The sequence below is a fragment of the Lepidochelys kempii genome, chromosome 10, assembly GCF_965140285.1.
Source record: "Lepidochelys kempii isolate rLepKem1 chromosome 10, rLepKem1.hap1, whole genome shotgun sequence".
Classification (NCBI taxonomy): Eukaryota; Metazoa; Chordata; order Testudines; family Cheloniidae; genus Lepidochelys; species Lepidochelys kempii.
Window position 1 is genome coordinate 60,909,970 of NC_136389.1, and position 19,079 is coordinate 60,929,048.

The window sequence follows — 19,079 nt, forward strand, 5'->3', positions numbered from 1 at the left end:
CTGGGTTGACCCCATGTGATAAATTACTTACTTTTTTGTCACAATAAACCCAAAGCATACAAAATGCAGGATCCAAATATTCAAATTCAAACACTACTCCAGGACAAAGAGTGGGGAGGCCAACTAAAAATCACCCAGAGGACCAAATTAATCCTTGCTAGAATTCCCCTGAAGTAATTATTGAGAGAAGGAACATTTTGTCTTAACTCGGGGAGTAGAATAGGACAGGACAAGAAAATGAAAGTAGTTCTGCTTGCCAGTGAAATGCAGCACGTAGTGGTAACAGCTGGCTTGTGGCTTCGAGGCCACAGCCCTGAGGAGCTTGCACCAACTCCAAGTAAAATATCTCCCAATTCTGTTCCTATCACGTGCAGGGAGCACAGTCTGATCACAGATTGTTCCCCACAGGCAGTGCATGACCTTGCTGACACATTCTCACCATAGGAAGCAGGAGCAGAGTCCTTGTGCTCCCCAGAGGCTGCTGCTGTGCAAGGGCCCTGTGCAAGTGGTGGGGAGCTTCTTGCTTCTCCCTACATGGCTGTACACGGACTGCTCACAATCTCGACCTAAGGACCTCGTTTATGCTGACAGTACTAGGAGCACCAAATCTTTAATCTGCCTTATTGAACAAGTGATGGCAGTGTTTTTCCAGCAGTGGATGTTGCCATATCTCCACATGGTGAGGGGTGACGGTGGGGAGTTTCATGTATTTTTTAATTATGCTTTTAGAGATTTTCTGTTCACGTGCACTGGCTCACTGGGTTGTCTCACTTGAGAAATCCATTGCTGTTGCAACTGTTCAATAGCTGATTTTTACAAGACACGTGTGCCTGTGTTTTTGCACAACAGGCTCCAAGCCCCTTAGTGTCATTTCTAAAACAAACAGGAAGAAAGAATATATTGATATAAAACGTGTGAGAGTTCACTTGATAAACTGTAATGGCTCTGAAAGATCTGTCACATAATGGGTATAGTGGATAATTTCTTTGGAGAAGGGTGTGAGTGTACAGGGTCAATAGCTACATTACAAGGAACTGAAAAATGTTACAGATTCTTTTCCAAGTTATTTTGTCAGCTATATTTTTTACATTCTCCAAGACTCATTCTAGTGCGGGGAAGGGGTGGCGGGGACTATAGTTCAGGAGACCTGCTTTCTGTTTGTGGTTCTGCCACTGGCTGACTATGTGACCTTGGGCAGGACAAGTCATGTCACCTCTCTGTGCTTCCATTTCACCTCTCACCCTATTTAGACTGTAATCTCTTGGGTAGCAGAGACTGTTGCTTATCTACTGCAGCTATCAGTGGTCTCTGGGGCTTATAAATACTCCTGAGATACTACTAAATAAAGTGATGAAAGATGGATTAATTCATGGTGTTATCACTTGGTCCTACCAAAGGGGAGAAGCTTTGAGTTATGGTCAAGGCACCACTAGAAGCTCCCTGATGGAGGCTGCCCCTGTGTTCCCTGGCATTGCTCCTTCCCCAGTTTCTCTGCTACACTGGCCAGTTCTGGGAGACCCAAGGAGAATGTCTTACACCACGCTAACCCACCTGGAGACTTTCTTGTAACTCTCTTTTGGGAGCTTGTGATTTCTCCATTGTTTAAAGCACAATGTCTTCACCAGCTAACTTTATTCTTTTGCATTTGGCAAATGTGTGCATGTTCATTTCAGTCAGTGGACCAGATCCTTGGTCCCCATATGGTTTCTTTGTAAACTGCTCTAACTGGGCAGGCCTGAAGCTGCTCTGGTTTATATCAAAGGCACCTGGCAGCCATAGCTAGAGATTGGGTCCTGTGCCAAGCACAGCTTTTGCCATATCTGTTATTCTGGGCCACGATTTTGAGCCCTAAATCAAGTTAATAGTAAGACAGTATTTCAAACATAAATTAAAAAAAAGAAACATAGTTAATCTCTGGGCATTATATATAATAGGATCAAGATTTCTTTAACCTGTGTAAAACAGCACTTTGTAATAGATTATTTTACACATGAAACTTTTTAAAACACTTAATTATTTTTAAGCCATCAGACTGTGTTATTGGCTGAGGATCTGCATGCACTGAGCTGATCTCAGGACCAAGATATAGGGTCAGATTCTCCCGGCTGTAAATTAGCACAGTACCACTGAACATACATATATAATATGGATTAAAAATAGGCTAATTGATAGGTCTCAAAATGTAATTGAAAATGGGGAATTGTCATTGAGCAGATGTGTCCTGTAGGGATAGATTCTTGGCCTTAGCGACTCTCAGAGTTCCCTCCCCACTCTGAACTCTGGGGTACAGATGTAGGGACCCGCATGAAAGACCCCCTAAGCTTATTTCTACCAGCTTAGGTTAAAAACTTCCCCAAGGCACAAATTCTTCCTTGTCCTTGGACAGTACTGTTGCCACCACCAAGTGAGTTAGACAAAGATTCAGAAACAGGACCACTTGAAGTTCCTGTTTCCCCAAAATATGCCCACAAGCCCCTTCACCCCCTTTCCTGGGGAGGCTTGAGAATAATATACCAACCAAATAGGTAAACAAGGTGAGCACAGACCAGACCCTTGGGTTTTTAGGACACTAAAAACTAATCAGGTTCTTAAAAGCAGAACTTTATTGTAAAGAAAAAAGTAAAAGAAACACCTCCGTAAAATCAGGATGGAAGGTAATTTTACAGGGTAATAACATTTAAAACACAGAGGATTCCCCTCTAGGCAAAACTTCAAAGTTAAAAAAACCAGAATAAACCTCCCTCTTAGCATAGGGAAAATTCACAAGCTAAAACAAAAGATAAGCTAATGCATTTCCTTACTATTATTTACAATTTGTAATCTTAGATTCTTATTTCAAGTAGGGTTTTAGGAGATGTGTTTTACCTTCCCTGGTCTCTCTCTGTCCCGGAGAGAACAACAAACAAAGACAGCATAAACAAAACCTCCCCCCACAGATTTGAAAGGATCTTCTTCCCTTATTGGTCCTTTTTGTCAGGTGCCAACCAGATTATTTGAGCTTCTTAACCCCTTACAGGTAAAGGAGGGATTTTATGCTACCCTTAGCTGTATGGTTATGACAGTGACTAACATATTTATTTGGGCATAAGCTTTCTTCAGATGCATCTGATAAAGTGGGTTTTAGCCCATGAAAGCTTATGGCCAAATAAATTTGATAGTCTCTAAGATGCCACAAGTACTCCTCGTTCTTTTTGCTGATACAGACTAACACGGCTACCACTCTGAAACCTGATTCTTGGCCTTATTATTTAACATTTTTATCAATGACTTGGAAGAAAACAAAATCATCACTGATAAAGTTGGCAGATGACACAGAAATTGCGGGAGTAGTAAATAATGAAGAGGACATGTCACTGATGTTGAGTGATCTGGATCAATTGGTAAAATGGGCACAAGCAAACAATACACATTTTAATATGGTTAAATGTAAAGAGAAAAGAAGTAGGTTATGCTTACTGGATGGGGGACTCTTACCTGGGCAGCAGTGACTCTGAAAAAGATTTGGGGAATCATGGTGAATAATCAGCTGAACATAAGCTCCTAATGTGATGCTGTGGCCATAGGAGCGAATGTGATGCTGGGATGCAAATACAGGGGAATCTTGAGTAAGAGTAGAAGAAGTTATTTTACCTTTGTATATGCCACTGGAGTGACTGCTGCTGTAATACAGTATGTGTCCACTTCTGGTGTCCACAATTCAGGAAGAATGTTGATAAGTTGGAGAGGGTTCAGAGAAGAGCCACGAAAATGATTAAAGGATTGGAAAATATGTCTCTCAGTGACAGACTTAAAGAGTTCAATTTATTTATCTTAACAAAGAGAGGATTAAGGGATGACTTAATTACAGTCTATAAGTATCTATATGGGGAACAAATATTTAACAATGGGCTCTTCAGTCTATCAGAGAAAAGTATAACACAATCCAGTGGGTGGAAGTTGAAGCTAGACAAATTTAGAGAGGAAATAAGGTGTAATTTTTAACAGTGAGGGTAATTAATCATTGTAACAAATTACCAAGGGTTCTGGTTGATTCTCTATCACTGACCATTTTTAAATCTAGATTGGATGTTTTTCTAAAAGATCTGCTCTAGGAATCATTTTGGGAAGATCTATGGCCTGTGTTATGTAAGAGGTTAGACTAGTTGGTCCCTTCTGGCCTTGGTATCTATGAACCTATTAACTCAGTGGAGCTATGCAAATTTACGGCATCTGAGAATCTGGCCAATAATCCCTTGAAAAACCTTAAGATTTAACCAGCCCAGTATCAATACTATCCACTACTCTCACTTTGGGATGTCTACAAATTGTGGTTTAAAAGGCTGGGTTTAGGGAATAATTATATGGTCCTGTGAATCACAGTTTTCCCATTTTGGCCAGGAGAATGCTCAAGAGGCACCTGTAATTCAGTTAGAAGTGCCTACTGGAACCAAGTAATTATCATGGTTCATCCATCACAACAGAAACCAGGATGTTAAATGGTGCCAAGTGAAGCTAGAGAGAGTATCCAGAAGAGTTGGCAAGAATTAAGAAAAAGTTTCCAAACTTCAAAAAGTTAGCAATGTTTATTAGTTTTTATTGATTTCTTTCCCCCAGCAAGTAGGTACAAATATTTCTTGGGAGATGAGCAAGTCCAGACATTGCTGCAGACAAGCCTGAAAATGAAATGTCCCAGAAAAGACTTGCAGGATATTATTTTGGGTGGAAGCATTCCTTTATTCATGCAGTAGTTTATTACATAATATGGAATGAGCAAAGACTGAAAGGGTTAATCATATACTAAACACAGTAATTAGCACCTGTGTGAATAACACTGACTTGTACAAACAGGTGAATGCCTTGATATGTAATTTTTATGTACAATATCACAAATATATATTGGAGATTCTTCTGCCTTTGAAGGGCACAGCTGACTACATGATTTGGGAGAAGGGGTAGAGAACAGGGAAGTTTAAAGTTAATTTTAAACCTTTTAGCTCTCGCTAGTAACATAGGACTCCCCTCGCCTGGCTCCCATCCCAGCTCTACCATAGCTGTATGGAGCTATGTGCCTGGCTTGCAATCCCACTTTCCCTCCCCAGTCACACTGGGACCCTGCCCCCCCATGCCCTGCCCTGTGGTTTCAATCTGTCATCCCAGCCATATAGGAGAGCGTCAACTGGTTTCCATCCTGTTTTCTCTCTAGGTTCATAGGACCACCTAACACAGTGGCTCTCAACCTTTCCAGAATATGCCTTTCAGAAGTTTGATTTGTCTTGCATACTCCCAAGTTTCACCTCACTTAAAATCTACTTGAGGAAAATCAGACAAAAATACAGAAGTGCCACAGCACACTATTACTGAAAAAGTGCTGACTTTCTTATTTTTATCATGTAATTACAAAATAAATCAATTGGAATATAAATATTGGACTTACATTTCAGTATACCGTATATAGAGTAGTGTGAACCAGTCATCATCTGTATGAAATTTTAGTCTGTACTGACTTCGCTAATGTTTTTTATGATATAAAACCAGGCAAATATCTAGATGAGTTGATGTACCCCCGGAAGACCTCTGCGTACCCTCAGAGGCACGCATATCTCTGGTTGAGAATCACTGACCTAACACACTTGATTGCTGTACTTTTGATCTATGCAGTCACATAGCTGCCTCTCGTCTGCCTCCCCCAGTAAGATTTAAGCTTCTCTCCAGGGAGTCACTTCTTGTCCTCCAGGATATGGAAGCCTAGTGATTTGTGTTGGAAGTCTTGTTAGCTACCAGAGCTCCACCATGTAATCTTCTGTTTTGATGGACTCTACCCAGTCATTCTTTTCATGCTATTGTTATATGCAAATGATGTCCTCAGTTGTCCTTTCCTCAACCCCCAAAAGTGGAAGAAATCATGGCTTTTTCTTCCTCAAAAAAGGCAAAAGTTATAATTGTAAAAGCAAGGGAAAGTCATAGCACACAATATTTCAATCAAATTCATTTTCAATTGAACAAGTGTGAAATATCAGTAATCGTTTAAAAGCATATCATTGGAACAAATACAGCGAAACACACATATATGTATATATATCGGTGTTTTATTGACCAGACTGTGCCATTTAGAAATTCATATTATCAACAACGATCCCTTTAAGAAGCCTTGTGTGTACACCACTCTCCCCTTCTGGACAAATATCCCCTTCCCCTGCGGTATATCTTTCCTCACAGACCAAATGCAGAAATATGTTTATCTCCAGGCATGTAATGGGTGCTCAAGACACAGTGGTTTTTCATTAGCACTTATTTGTTTGGTGGATACTTTAGCAAGCCCCTCTCATTTTTGATGCAACTATCCCATAACTGACATTTGATTTCCTATGTCACTACCTTAGGCTTGGAGGCTTAAAGATCAGCTATCAGACAGTTGCTTTTTGCAGCACAACACTTCCTATGTAAGTGGGAAAATATCATTTAACAGAATGCCTGGAACATCACAGAGTGCAAAGGGACAAAAGTTGGAGCAGCCTCCTCAAGTATCAGAGTAGCTGTGTTAGCATACTGCTTATAACGGTAAGCGAGTATATATTCATATGTTCATATGCTCACTTACCGTTATAGTCTTTAACCATTAGCTATGAGTGATGCATTACTATTCAGACAGATTCAATTTGTTTCTTTATTAGTGTAAGTATATCTTCTCTAGGATGAATCGTACATACTGTTGCTGTCAAGAAACACCCTTTCATGGCTTGGGAAGCCGGCCTGGAAATAACTGATGTTCTCCTCTTCAAGTATCCTCAGTCCAGCAGCAGGATTTAGTGAATGTTCAACAACATTCCATGCAAGTGCCAATGTCTGCCCACTTGAATCCAATTGTAGGATCAGGTTGCTAATGTGTATTCAGAGGGCCTGATTCTATTTTTGTTGATTCAACGGGAGCGGAATTGGGAATGGTGCTATAAAAACAGGACTACACATCAAATTTTCTATAGTATTATTGATGTTTTCCATTGCAGGTACAGGGAATACTGCAAACACCATTGTAGAAGGAAATACTGTGATACTTAATTTAAATTTTGTTATGGCACCCACTGTACATTCACTTCCACTGATAACTTGATGACAAACTGGAGAGCAGTTAAACATAGTGGGATTGATTCTCGCTGCTGTATGCTGCTTTAGCAGTATAAATGGGCCTTAAAGGGTGTGTAAAAATAATGTTTCCATTTTATGGTGCTCAGCTTTGACTTTACACCACTCGAGTGGTGTAAATTGGCCTAATTACAAATGAGAGTCAGGCCCAGTATATTTAGAGAGTTTTGGTGACCTTAAATAAGCCAACCTAAATATAGGACCCAATTCCACACATGCACCACTTTCTGAAGTTCTTCTGATTTTGCAGGCAGCTTTGCAGGTTCCAGGCTATATATTATTGTACCTTACAAGCCCAAAAGTCTGAATATTTTCAGAGTCATCCAAAACTGAGAAAAAGGGGTTACTTGGCCCAGTATGGTTGCACTAAGTGGTTTGCATTGCAAGCAGGAGACTGGCCTTCAGTTTAACCAGGCATTTCATTTAATGAAAAGCTGGATGATCTGGGTTACACTGGACCAACTAAAAACCATGCCAGTTAGCTGTAAGTGTGTGTCATAAAAATAGGTTAATAAGATGCTTTGATGGTCAGATTCTACACCTTATTACCATCAGTACAAAGTTTGCTTCTCCTTTTGTTTTCTATCCAGCAATATCTTTACTGATAGTTTCGGAGCTATTTAATCAAGTATACCCAGCAGAGTAAATGCTGAAATGTTCAACAGCGTGCAAAGGTAGGGAGTATGCTCCCCCTGATTATAAATGATGAGGTTTCTAGAACCTGTCTACGTAGCTAGACTGGGATCCTTGGCAAAGGTAATGATGTCTCCCTTTATTTCCATATTATGGAAGTGTCATCATGATGACTAGACATCTGTCTAGTTATGCAACAATACTTGTGGTCCTAAGTTTTAGTGGTGGCATATGACACTTTCATTTTGTTATAAAATTAAGTAGTTTAGCTCTGTGCTTTAATGTTGTGGGGAATGTGAGGCGGTGGTGATTCTTCTAAACTGCCTTTTATGAAGAATGATATAATGCAGAAATTATGTGAACGGAATAGTCTGTAAAAGTGTTTTGATTACTAGGAGGAACTTGGAGTGCCTTGTCAGATATTAGTAAACATAGCGAACCTGAATACAGAAAGTATAGCACTTAGATTGTAAACACTTCGGGACAGGGACTGTCTGTTTGGTTTGTGTTTATAATGTACCTAGCACAGTGTGGCTAGGGCCTCTAGGTGCTTTCCCACAATACAAATAAATTAAATTAAATAAGAGGCCAAACATTTTACTTGATTTGACCAATTTCTAACTCTTCTTTTGCTGGAATTTTCCGATTAAAAAAAAATTAAAACCAAAATGATTGTCCAAAATTATTCTGTGACTGTTTGTTTAGTCTATGGCTTGTTGTTCAACCTTTGAGCTGTGCTAATTATTCGTGATTGACATAAGTACAATTGAAGTAAAAATTGGTTTAATATTTTCTCATATTTACTTGCATTTGAAATTATTTGCTCAATTCTCTTTCTGAAAAGATTGTTAGGCTTCAGGTCATTTGGAAGGAGTTTTGTTTTGAGTATTTGATAGCTTGTAATGTGGGCTGGGTTTTGATTGGACATGTAGGGGCTAGTCTACAGTGCTGCGCTACATTGACACAGCTGCCCTGGTGAAGATGCACTATGCCGACAGGAGAGCGCTCTCTCTCGTTGGCATAATTACTCCACCTCCATGAGAGGCAGAAGCTATGTCTGCGAGCGAGCGTCTCCCACCGACATAGTGCAGTGAGGACACTGCTTTAAGTTGATGTAACTTATGTCACTCGGGGGGGTGGCTTTTTCACTCCCCTGAGAGACATAACTAACATCGACTTAAGTGGTAGTGTAGACAAGCCCTCGGTCACATGGTGTTATTTCTACTCTGAGTGGGTAAGTATATCTTTTTGAATCAGGTTTCCAGCATGAATCTGAGCACTTCTCATTTCAAATGTCACTTTCCATGAATGTTCTTTAAAATGTGCTGTTTGCGCATACATTTGTGCCAGGAAACTCACTTGCTATAATGCACATGGAATCTGAACATATATTCACATTTTTTTGCATTATTTACCCAGCTACGTTGTAGGACTGAAGTTGAAGCTACCCACATTAATCAAATGTTCTTTAGTTGAGCACAGTAAATATGACAAAGTCATGTTTTCCACGTCTGTTCATGCTCCTCCCCTTAGGTCCCAACCAGTTTATAAGAAGTGGGTATTCAGTGCAGGGTGGTGTGGTTTGTGGTAAATTGTTACTGCGTTTTGAGTGTCTGTCTGCAAATTTTGTTTCCATAGCAACTAGCATGCACTGCTAGTATGAGAATCTGGTAATAGTCCGGAGAGAAACCAAAAAAATGAATAGTTTATTATTCTTTTCTGTGAACTCCTGATGTAATTTTGTTAATTTAATTACGTTAAAGGCAGTGTCCCTCCAATAACATTTTATTTATGATTTTTAATAAATATCTCCTTTTTTCCTTGACTTTGCTCTTAATGATTAAGCAAAACAATTGACAGCACTCTGAGTACTTTTTCACTGGTTGACTTTTGATTTTAACTACCTGATCATATCCCTTTAAGTTTTGGGAAGACACTGTTCCAGTTTCCACTGTGTGACCTGAGTATTTTTAGCTATTAATATAATCTTTTATAGATTCATAGATATTTAGGTCAGAAGGGACCATTATGATCATCTAGTCTGACCTCCTGCACAATGCAGGCCACAGAATTTCACCCACCACTCCTAAAAAAGACCTCACACCTATATCTGTGCTATTGAAGTCCTCAAATTGTAGTTTGAAGACCTCAAGGAGCAGAGAATCCTCCAGCAAGTGACCCGTGCCCCATGCTACAGAGGAAGGCGAAAAACCTCCAGGGCCTTCCAATCTGCCCTGGAGGAAAATTCCTTCCCGACCCCAAATATGGCGATCAGCTAAACCCTGAGCATATGGGCAAGATTCATCAGCCAGATACTACAGAAAATTCTTTCCCGGGTAACTTGGATCTTACCCCATCTAAAAACCCATCACAGTCCATTGGGCCTATTTACCATGAATATTTAATTACCAAAACCATGTTATCCCATCATACCATCTCCTCCATAAACTTATCGAGTTTAATCTTAAAGCAAGATAGATCTTTTGCCCCCACTACTTCCCTCGGAAGGCTATTCCAAAACTTCACTCCTCTGATGGTTAGAAACCTTCGTCTAATTTCTAATCTAAATTTCCTAGTGGCCAGTTTATATCCATTTGTTCTTGTGTCCACATTGGTATTGAGTTTAAATAATTCCTCTCCCTCTCTGGTATTTATCCCTCTGATATATTTATAGAGAGCAATCATATCTCCCCTCAACCTTCTTTTAGTTAGGCTAAACAAGCCAAGCTCCCTGAGTCTCCTTTCATAAGACAAGTTTTCCATTCCTCGGATCATCCTAGTAGCCCTTCTCTGTACCTGTTCCAGTTTGAATTCATCCTTCTTAAACATGGGAGACCAGAACTGCACACAGTATTCCAGGTGAGGTCTCATCAGTGCCTTATATAACGGTACTAAAACCTCCTTATCCCTACTGGAAATACCTCTCCTGATGCATCCCAAGACGACATTAGCTTTTTTCACAGCCATATCACATTGGCAGCTCATAGTCAACCTATGATCAACCAATACTCCAAGGTCCTTTTCCTCCTCCGTTACTTCTAGTTGATGCGTCCCTAGCTTATAACTAAAATTCTTGTTATTAATCCCTAAATGCATGACCTTACACTTCTCACTATTAAATTTCATCCTATTCCTATTACTCCAGTTTACAAGGTCATCCAGATCCTCCTGTAGGGTATCCCTGTCCTTCTCTAAATTAGCAATACCTCCCAGCTTTGTATCATCTGCAAACTTTATTAGCACACTCCCACTTTTTGTGCCCAGGTCAGTAATAAAAAGATTAAATAAGATTGGTCCCAAAACTGATCCTTGAGGAACTCCACTGGTAACCTCCCTCCAACTTGACAGTTCACCTTTCAGTAGGACCCGTTGTAGTCTCCCCTTTAACCAATTCCCTATCCACCTTTCAATTTTCCTATTGATGCCCATCTTATCCAATTTAAATAATAATTCCCCATGTGGCACAGTATCAAACGCCTTACTAAAATCTAAATAAATTAGATCCACTGCATTTCCTTTATCTAAAAAATCTGTTACTCTCTCAAAGAAGGAAATCAGGTTGGTTTGGCACGATCTACCTTTTGTAAAACCATGTTGTATTTTGTCCCATTTACCATTGACTTCAATGTCCTTAACTACCTTCTCCTTCAAAATTTTTTCCAAGACCTTGCATACTACAGATGTCAAACTAACAGGCCTATAATTACTTGGATCACTTTTTTTCCCTTTCTTAAAAATAGGAACTATGTTAGCAATTCTCCAATCATATGGTACAACCCCTGAATTTACAGATTCATTAAAAATTCTTGCTAATGGGCTTGCAATTTCTTGTGCCAATTCTTTTAATATTCTTGGATGAAGATTATCTGGGCCCCCCGATTTAGCCCCATTAAGCTGTTTGAGTTTCGCTTCTACCTCAGATATGGTGATGTCTACCTCCATATCCTCATTCCCATTTATCATGCTACCATTATCCCTAAGATCCTCTTTAGTCTTATTAAAGACTGAGGCAAAGTATTTGTTTAGATATTGGGCCATGCCTAGATTATCCTTGACCTCCACTCCATCCTCAGTTTTTAGCGGTCCCACTTCTTCTTTCTTTGTTTTTTTCCTATTTATATGACTATAGAACCTTTTACTATTGGTTTTAATTCCCTTTGCAAGGTCCAACTCTACTTGACTTTTAGCCTGTCTCACTTTATCCCTACATATTCTGACCTCAATAAGGTAGCTTTCCTTACTGATCCCTCCCTTCTTCCACTCCCTATATGCTTTCTGCTTTTTCTTAATTACCTCTCTAAGATGCTTGCTCATCCAGCTTGGTCTACAACTCCTGCCTATGAATTTTTTCCCCTTTCTTGGGATGCAGGCTTCCGATAGCTTCTGCAGCTTTAATTTAAAATAATCCCAGGCCTCCTCTACCTTTAAACCCATAAATTCTTCAGTCCAATCCACTTCCCTAACTAATTTCCTTAATTTTTGAAAGTCAGCCCTTTTGAAATCAAAAACCCTAGTTGCAGATTTATTTTTGTTAATCCTTCCATTCAGTTTGAACTGAATTAGCTCATGATCACTTGAGCCAAGATTATCCCCTACAACCATTTCCTCTATGAGATCCTCATTACTCGCCAAGACCAGATCTAAAATGGCATCCCCTCTAGTCGGTTCAGCAACTACTTGTTGAAGGAATCCATCAGCTATCGCATCTAGGAAAATCTGAGCCCTATTATTATTACTAGCACTCATCCTCCAGTCTATATCTGGGAAGTTAAAGTCTCCCATGATCACACAGTTTCCATTAGTATTTACTTTATTAAAAACATTAAAAAGGGCTCTATCCATATCCAAATTAGATCCCGGTGGTCTATAGCACACCCCAAGCACTATCCTAGGGGAGGCTCTAATAGTTTTCTTCCCCAATTTAATTATTGCCCAGACAGACTCAGTCATATCCATTTCATCGCTTCTTATTTCTTTACATTCTATCTCATCATTGATATACAGTGCTACTCCACCACCTTTACCTTTATTTCGGTCTTTCCTAAACAGCACATACCCTTCAATACCTGTAGCCCAGTCATGACTACTATTCCACCAGGTCTCTGTTATACCTATAATATCTGGTTTCACTTCCTGCACCAGTAACTCTAGTTCCTCCATTTTGTTACCTAGGCTCCTTGCATTAGTGTACAAACATCTTAATTTTTGCTGTTTGGCCTCACTCACATTCTGTACCCTATTAGGCACGGTTATTTTACTACCAGTATAACCTATTAGACTTGTATCTACACTGCCCTTCCTCCTACCTACAGCTGTATCCACTCTTACTTCATTTTCTTTCCACTCTATGCTAAATTCTGGCGTGGAGATTACCTGGACATCTCCCAACCATCTCCCCCAAATTCCTAGTTTAAAGCTCTCTTAATCAGTTGTGCCAGCCTCCATCCTAGAAGTCTATTTCCTTCCCTACTCAGATGAAGTCCATCCCGAGAGAACTGTCCTCTATCCATGAATGCCTCCCAATGGCCATACATCCCAAAGCCCTCCTTATAGCACCACTGCCTAAGCCATCTATTGATAGTCATAATCTTGTCACACCTTTGTTGCCCTTCTCTAGGAACAGGCAAAATCCCACTAAAGATCACCTGAGCCTCAATTTCCTTAAGCGTCCTCCCCAGCCTAACATAGTCTCCCTTAATACTTTCCAGTGAGAATCTAGCCGTATCATTTGTTCCCACATGAAGGATAATTAGGGGATTCTTTCCCGCTCCCTTTAGAATCCTTTTTAACCTCAGGTCTACATCCCGTATCTTAGCACCTGGAAGACAGCACACCCTCCTATTTTCTGGATCAGCTCTGGTTACAGGCCTATCTATTCTTCTCAATAAAGAGTCCCCAATCACATAGACCTGCCTTTTCCTAGTGACGGTGCTATTCTCCAGTCTATCCCCTGTTCCCTCTGGCTGCAAGTTTTTTCCATTCCCATTCTCCCTTGTAATCCTTTTTAACCCATCCTGTATCCTCCTGGGGCTCATATTTGGTGTAATCTCCATTAACTCTTCCCCTTTTCCTATAGGACTAACCGCTCTTCTCTTCTTCCTTGCCCTGTCACCTTCAGTGACTACCTGCTGAGCCCCTTCTTCATTTTCCAACTCTGCAAACCTATTCTGAAGCTCTATTTCTCCTTCACTAGCCCGTCTTTTCCTCTGCCTAGTTCTTTTAGTCACATGCTTCCACTGACCACTTTCCTCACCCAGTCTCCCCTCAAAATTCCCTAGTCCTGCTTCCATCTGCAAGTCTGAGCTTTTCCCTTCAGATACCTCATGTCTTTGCTCCATAATCTGCTCAAACCCCTTCCTAAACTCTACCAGACTTTCCACCTGCATCTCCAAACCTCTGATCTTTTCCTCCATCAGCTCTATCAGACGGCATTTCATGCAGACAAAACTCTTACCAGGTGCCCCCTCCAGGATCATGTACATACCACAGCTTCCACATCCAGTCATCTTCATTGTGTCATCTGCTACATGGGTCACTCCCACTGCCACCTCTGAATCTGTCATAGCCTTCCCACCTAAATCCTGTTAATCTGGGAAACACAAACCACACCAAAACACCACCACCCACAGCAAAACCAAACCCCACACAAGCACCACAAGACAAACTCCGCTTTCAAACTCCCACTCAAACTCCCCTGTTTACAGCTCTGTTTGCTAGCTCCTGTGCCGCTGCAGCTGTCTGTGCTGCTGCCTGACTGACTGGCTGCTACCTTTATAGGACCCCTAGTCAGTGAAGCCCCGCCCCCTAATCAGGGCTCAGCTTCTCTCCCAGCACAAAGCCCCTACAAGCCTCTACACATACAAATACTACCAATACAAAGCCAAACAAACACAAATACCTTCTCCTCCAACAGAACTCCCACTCAAACTCCCCTGTTTACAGCTCTGTTTGCTAGCTCCTGTGCTGCTGCAGTCTTCACACTTTTTTCTTGTTAAATTTATGGGTTTATTGAGTAGTTGTACATGAACAATTTCATGCCGTGTCTTTACTGGCCAGTTGAAAATAGTTTGGGGCCTAAACCAAATGGATAATGTGGTTCTGTTGCTATATATATGGAGGGGATTTTGTACCTTTAATTTTATCCCTGCTGTCGCTAATTAGTGCATTTTTCACAGAGAGATGTTCAGAAGTATTTTAAAACACAGGCTACTAAATATCACAGTCTTTACAAGTATTCCTCAAAAGTGTGGTATTAGTATGAGGAACTGTCTGTCTGCATAGCTTATTACTGTTTGCAGGCCTCTCACTTGAATTTTCTCATCTTTTCTGGAATAAATTGCCATTTTTGAGTTATTATTAACTTGTAAGTAAATCAGCATTGGAACAGATGAAACCTTTTGATTCTGGGAGCTTGTGTCGTTTGGAAGTTAGTTTATTTTTTAAAAAACTAGGTAATATTTGAAACAAAAGAATAAACTCTTTGACTGCAGCCCTACTTCATTGAGCAGTCATCTTGTTCAGTGTCCTACCACCAAACAGGGTTGATTCTGGTCAGTATTTAAATGGCAGAGCTTTCTTCTTCCTGCAGAAGAAAAATCTAGGGTATTGCATGACGTGATCTTGGTGATTCAGGTGGCACCCTCTCCTGTGAGTCATTGCTGAACCAGTGCCCTGGCAGAACGTTATGGAGTGCTGTGCTGTCAGAAACTTAGGTCAAGGTCTACTTTAGTCGTGTTTTGCCAGTATAGTTGTGCTGTTATACTGTCCAATCCTAGTGTAGAGGCAGCTGATGCCAGCAAATCTGTGCTTTTGTTGGCCTTGTTTATTTAAGCCCAGCCCCTACAAGTAAAATCACCTATGCCATCAAAAGCACAATTTTGTTGGTATAATTGTGTCTACAGTAGGGGTTTTTGCCAGCATAGCTATTTCAGTCAAGTCACACCTCATCACACCCATGACAAAAGTTGGTAGTGGGAACCTGGCCTTAATCTCTTAGGTGAAACATACATTTTAGGCCCTGATGTTTGCACATTTTAACTATGGGGACTGAATATTTTGTAATTATTATGTATCTTGCAATTTCCTTTTTTCAGTTTTGTTGTGTGCAATGCTTCGTATTCTAGAAAAGGTTTTTCCAGAGAATCTTATAAAGGAAAGGTTTAAAACAAGACACAGTCCAAAAAAACCCCCTGTCATTCAACTAACACACAAACTAGAGGTCACCAAACGAAATTAATAGGCAGCAGGTTTAAAACAAACTACAGGAAATATTTCTTCATGCAATGCACAGTCAACCTGTGGAACTCTTTGCCAGAGGATGTTGTGAAACCAAGACTATAACAGGGTTAAAAAAAGAACTAGATAAATTCATGGAGGATAGATCCATCAATGGCTGTTAGCCAGGATGGACAGGGATGGTGTCCCTAGCCTCTGTTCACTAGAAGCTGGGAATGAGTGACACAGGGTGGATCACTTGATGATTACCTGGTTCTGTTCATTCTCTCTGGGGCACCTGGCAATGGCCACTGTTGGAAGACAGGCTACTGGGCTAGATGGACCTTCGGTCTGACCCAGTATGGTGGTTCTTATGTTCTTAAGATTCTCTTAGTACTTTTCAAAGGAATGGAAATGTTAGCTCTAGTATCCTTGCCAAATTCTAATTTAGATAATTGTATGTTTGTTTTGACTACCTGAATCCCTCTTCTGCTTTCAGTTGGATGCAGTATTCTTAATTTACTGTCTTGAATGAACTGTTTGCATATTGTTGCTATGTCCTGTTTAAACAACAAATGTGTTCTTCCCCTGAAGTGGCTGCATTTAAAGTAGTGTGGACAGGATTCCTATGTGTTTGTGTTTCTATAGTTTGCAAAACAGTTTGGGATCCTGTGGGGGAATAAAAGTTGATGCATAAATATAACATGTCATTTTAACTTTGTTTGACTATATACTTTTCCATGTAGAATTGTCCAGTATGCACAGTCTAAATCGCATAGTATCTGAACCTGATCCAAAGCCCGTGGGAGCCTTTTCATTGACTTGAGTAGAGTTTGGATTAGGCCCTCCTCTGATCAGGGAAAAAAACCCTCTTTTCCCGCATCTATGTATGCTTGACAGTTCCCTACTAAAATCAGTATAGTAACAAATATCCAACTTAGGGCCCTGTTCTGCTGTCATGCACATGTGACATGTAACTATAATGGTTTGCAATTTAAATGAGAGAAACATACAGACTGAAGCTGCTTCCTTTCACACATACAAATGCACTAGCCTTTCATCAGGATTATAACATGCAAATCAGTCTCATTTACTGATGGGGGGGCAGAATGGGCATCTGAGCAGGGAGCAAGCAAAAGGAATGGAGGGTCCCAAATAGCAAATTGTACAGTTTCTTCTTCCTATAAAAGAGTCAATGTTAAAAATTCAGATGCATGGGTTAGAGCTGTCTGTGGCCAGCTGTGATATTAGTGGAGAGCTTAAGACCACAATAATTATTGTATCTTTGATTAGTCATAACCATCACATCAAACCTCAGTCATGTTCTAGTTTATTACATCTGGTATTAATAAAGGAAGATCTTTTAATACAAGCCTCTTAAGGATTCTGTAATTACGTCAATTAAAAGGCAATGCTAACTTTGTGAAAGAATCATCTCAACTTAAAGGTAGCCAGAGATCTGGAAGGAAACTGCTATGTGAACCAATTTGCCATATGTCGTTGTTATAGGGTGAGCTGACATTTAGACTCCTTTCAGTGTCTCTCAAGTGTACCCCCTCGTGTGATAGCTCACTCTGGAACAGTGACACCATGCTTGGGCCATTCTACAGTCTTAGGCCAGAACTCCATTTATTTTAGTGAGAGTAGACGCATGCACTTAGGTAGGTCCAATTAAGAGAAATAATAATGGACACTAAGATGAAGTCAATTTCCCCCCTTTAATATGCAGAGGATTTATGGTGCCAATCAGTTCCCATTAACACTAATGAAAATTAGCCATGTAAATCTCCTGTTTATTGATTGTTGGGGGAACAAATCCCTACAGTTTTTAAAAGTTCCTTTAAATTATTTTTAATGTTAAGTGTAGAATACAGGCATTGGGTAGAGTTGTGGAACTGATGCTCTCTTTAAATGGAAATCAGAACAGACTGTTCAACGGAAAACAAAAATTATGAATGCACTTAAATATGTATATGGGGAATATGGATACTGATAACACATGTTGTTGTTTCAGAGCAGAGGTGTTTGGATAAACTTTTGATCCTATGTATGAGTAAATGAAATGACTTTTTATTAAAATAAATGGTAAATGAATGGAGATGGGTATTTGAAGGCATTGATTTGTATAAATAAATACATTACATGCTGTGCTAGAAATCTGTTGTTTTGGCTGTACATCAGTTAGGCTGTGAATAGGCTGCTTCCTGTTTTTTGGTGCTCATCTGCACAACAAACCTTTCAGATCACAATTTAGTACAGTATCACTGCTGGAAGTACTAGGGGATTTTCAAGTGAAGTGCTATTGCCTTAAATGTAATTGAAATAGATATTATGTCTAACTTTATTTTTTGGTCATTTTGTTTTAACGAGAATGACACGAAGGAAAGAAAATATTTCTAAAGAGGTGCCGGCTGTGCTCTGGTCATTCCACTGTAGTGAGCGTGGGCCGGTAGTGGCCGTGCATATATGCACTTCATGCAGAACTAAGCCCAGGCTGTAATAATGTTCATTGAAATGGTGATCTCAAGTCAGTTCAGGATATGTTATGTAATGTGGTTAGATGTAACAGAGAAAGCTAATGTGATCATAAGCACCAGCTTGATCCATTAATAAATAGGTTTATAAGAGGCCTCTTGGGTCCAACTTCTCCATAGTGTTATCACCAGCTGCAGGGGTCACTGGCTGCATAGATGATGCACCTTCGGGGGACTGAGCTCACTGCTATCTAGAGAGCCCATTATCCAGGTGACACAGTGGTATGAGTGGGACTGAATATTCCCTAACAGCACACACTGTACGTTAAATCCTTTTGCGAAGGCAGGTGTGAAGGAAACTCTCAACACTATTGTAGTCAGTCGGTCCAGGAGTCTAGTCACGAGTGCATCACATGTCACATGGATTAAATCTACAGTGTCAGATCAGTTTAGGTCTGTTTAATTTGTACACACTTATGTGTCTGAAACAGGCCATGTGGGACTGTGAGGGGAGCAAGCAAACAAGCTGACAGCTGATTACACCAATGGTAATTGGTGCTTTCCAAGATTGGGAAAGCTAAGCACTATAGATAAAATCCAGTAATACGAAGTGCATGGTCTTAAGGGCTAAGAATAAGA

General features: G+C 40.2%; 1 protein-coding gene across 1 annotated transcript in view; it reads right to left on the reverse strand.

The window, feature by feature from the left end:
- Window positions 1–5,453: 5,453 nt before the first annotated feature.
- UNC13C (unc-13 homolog C) overlaps window positions 5,454–19,079 on the reverse strand; it is a 433,277-nt gene continuing 419,651 nt past the window's right edge. The window contains exon 33 of the mRNA XM_073303829.1: window positions 5,454–5,895. Within this exon, the coding sequence (XP_073159930.1) occupies window positions 5,880–5,895 (16 nt within the window). The 3' untranslated portion in view covers window positions 5,454–5,879. The remainder of the gene's footprint in view (window positions 5,896–19,079) is intronic.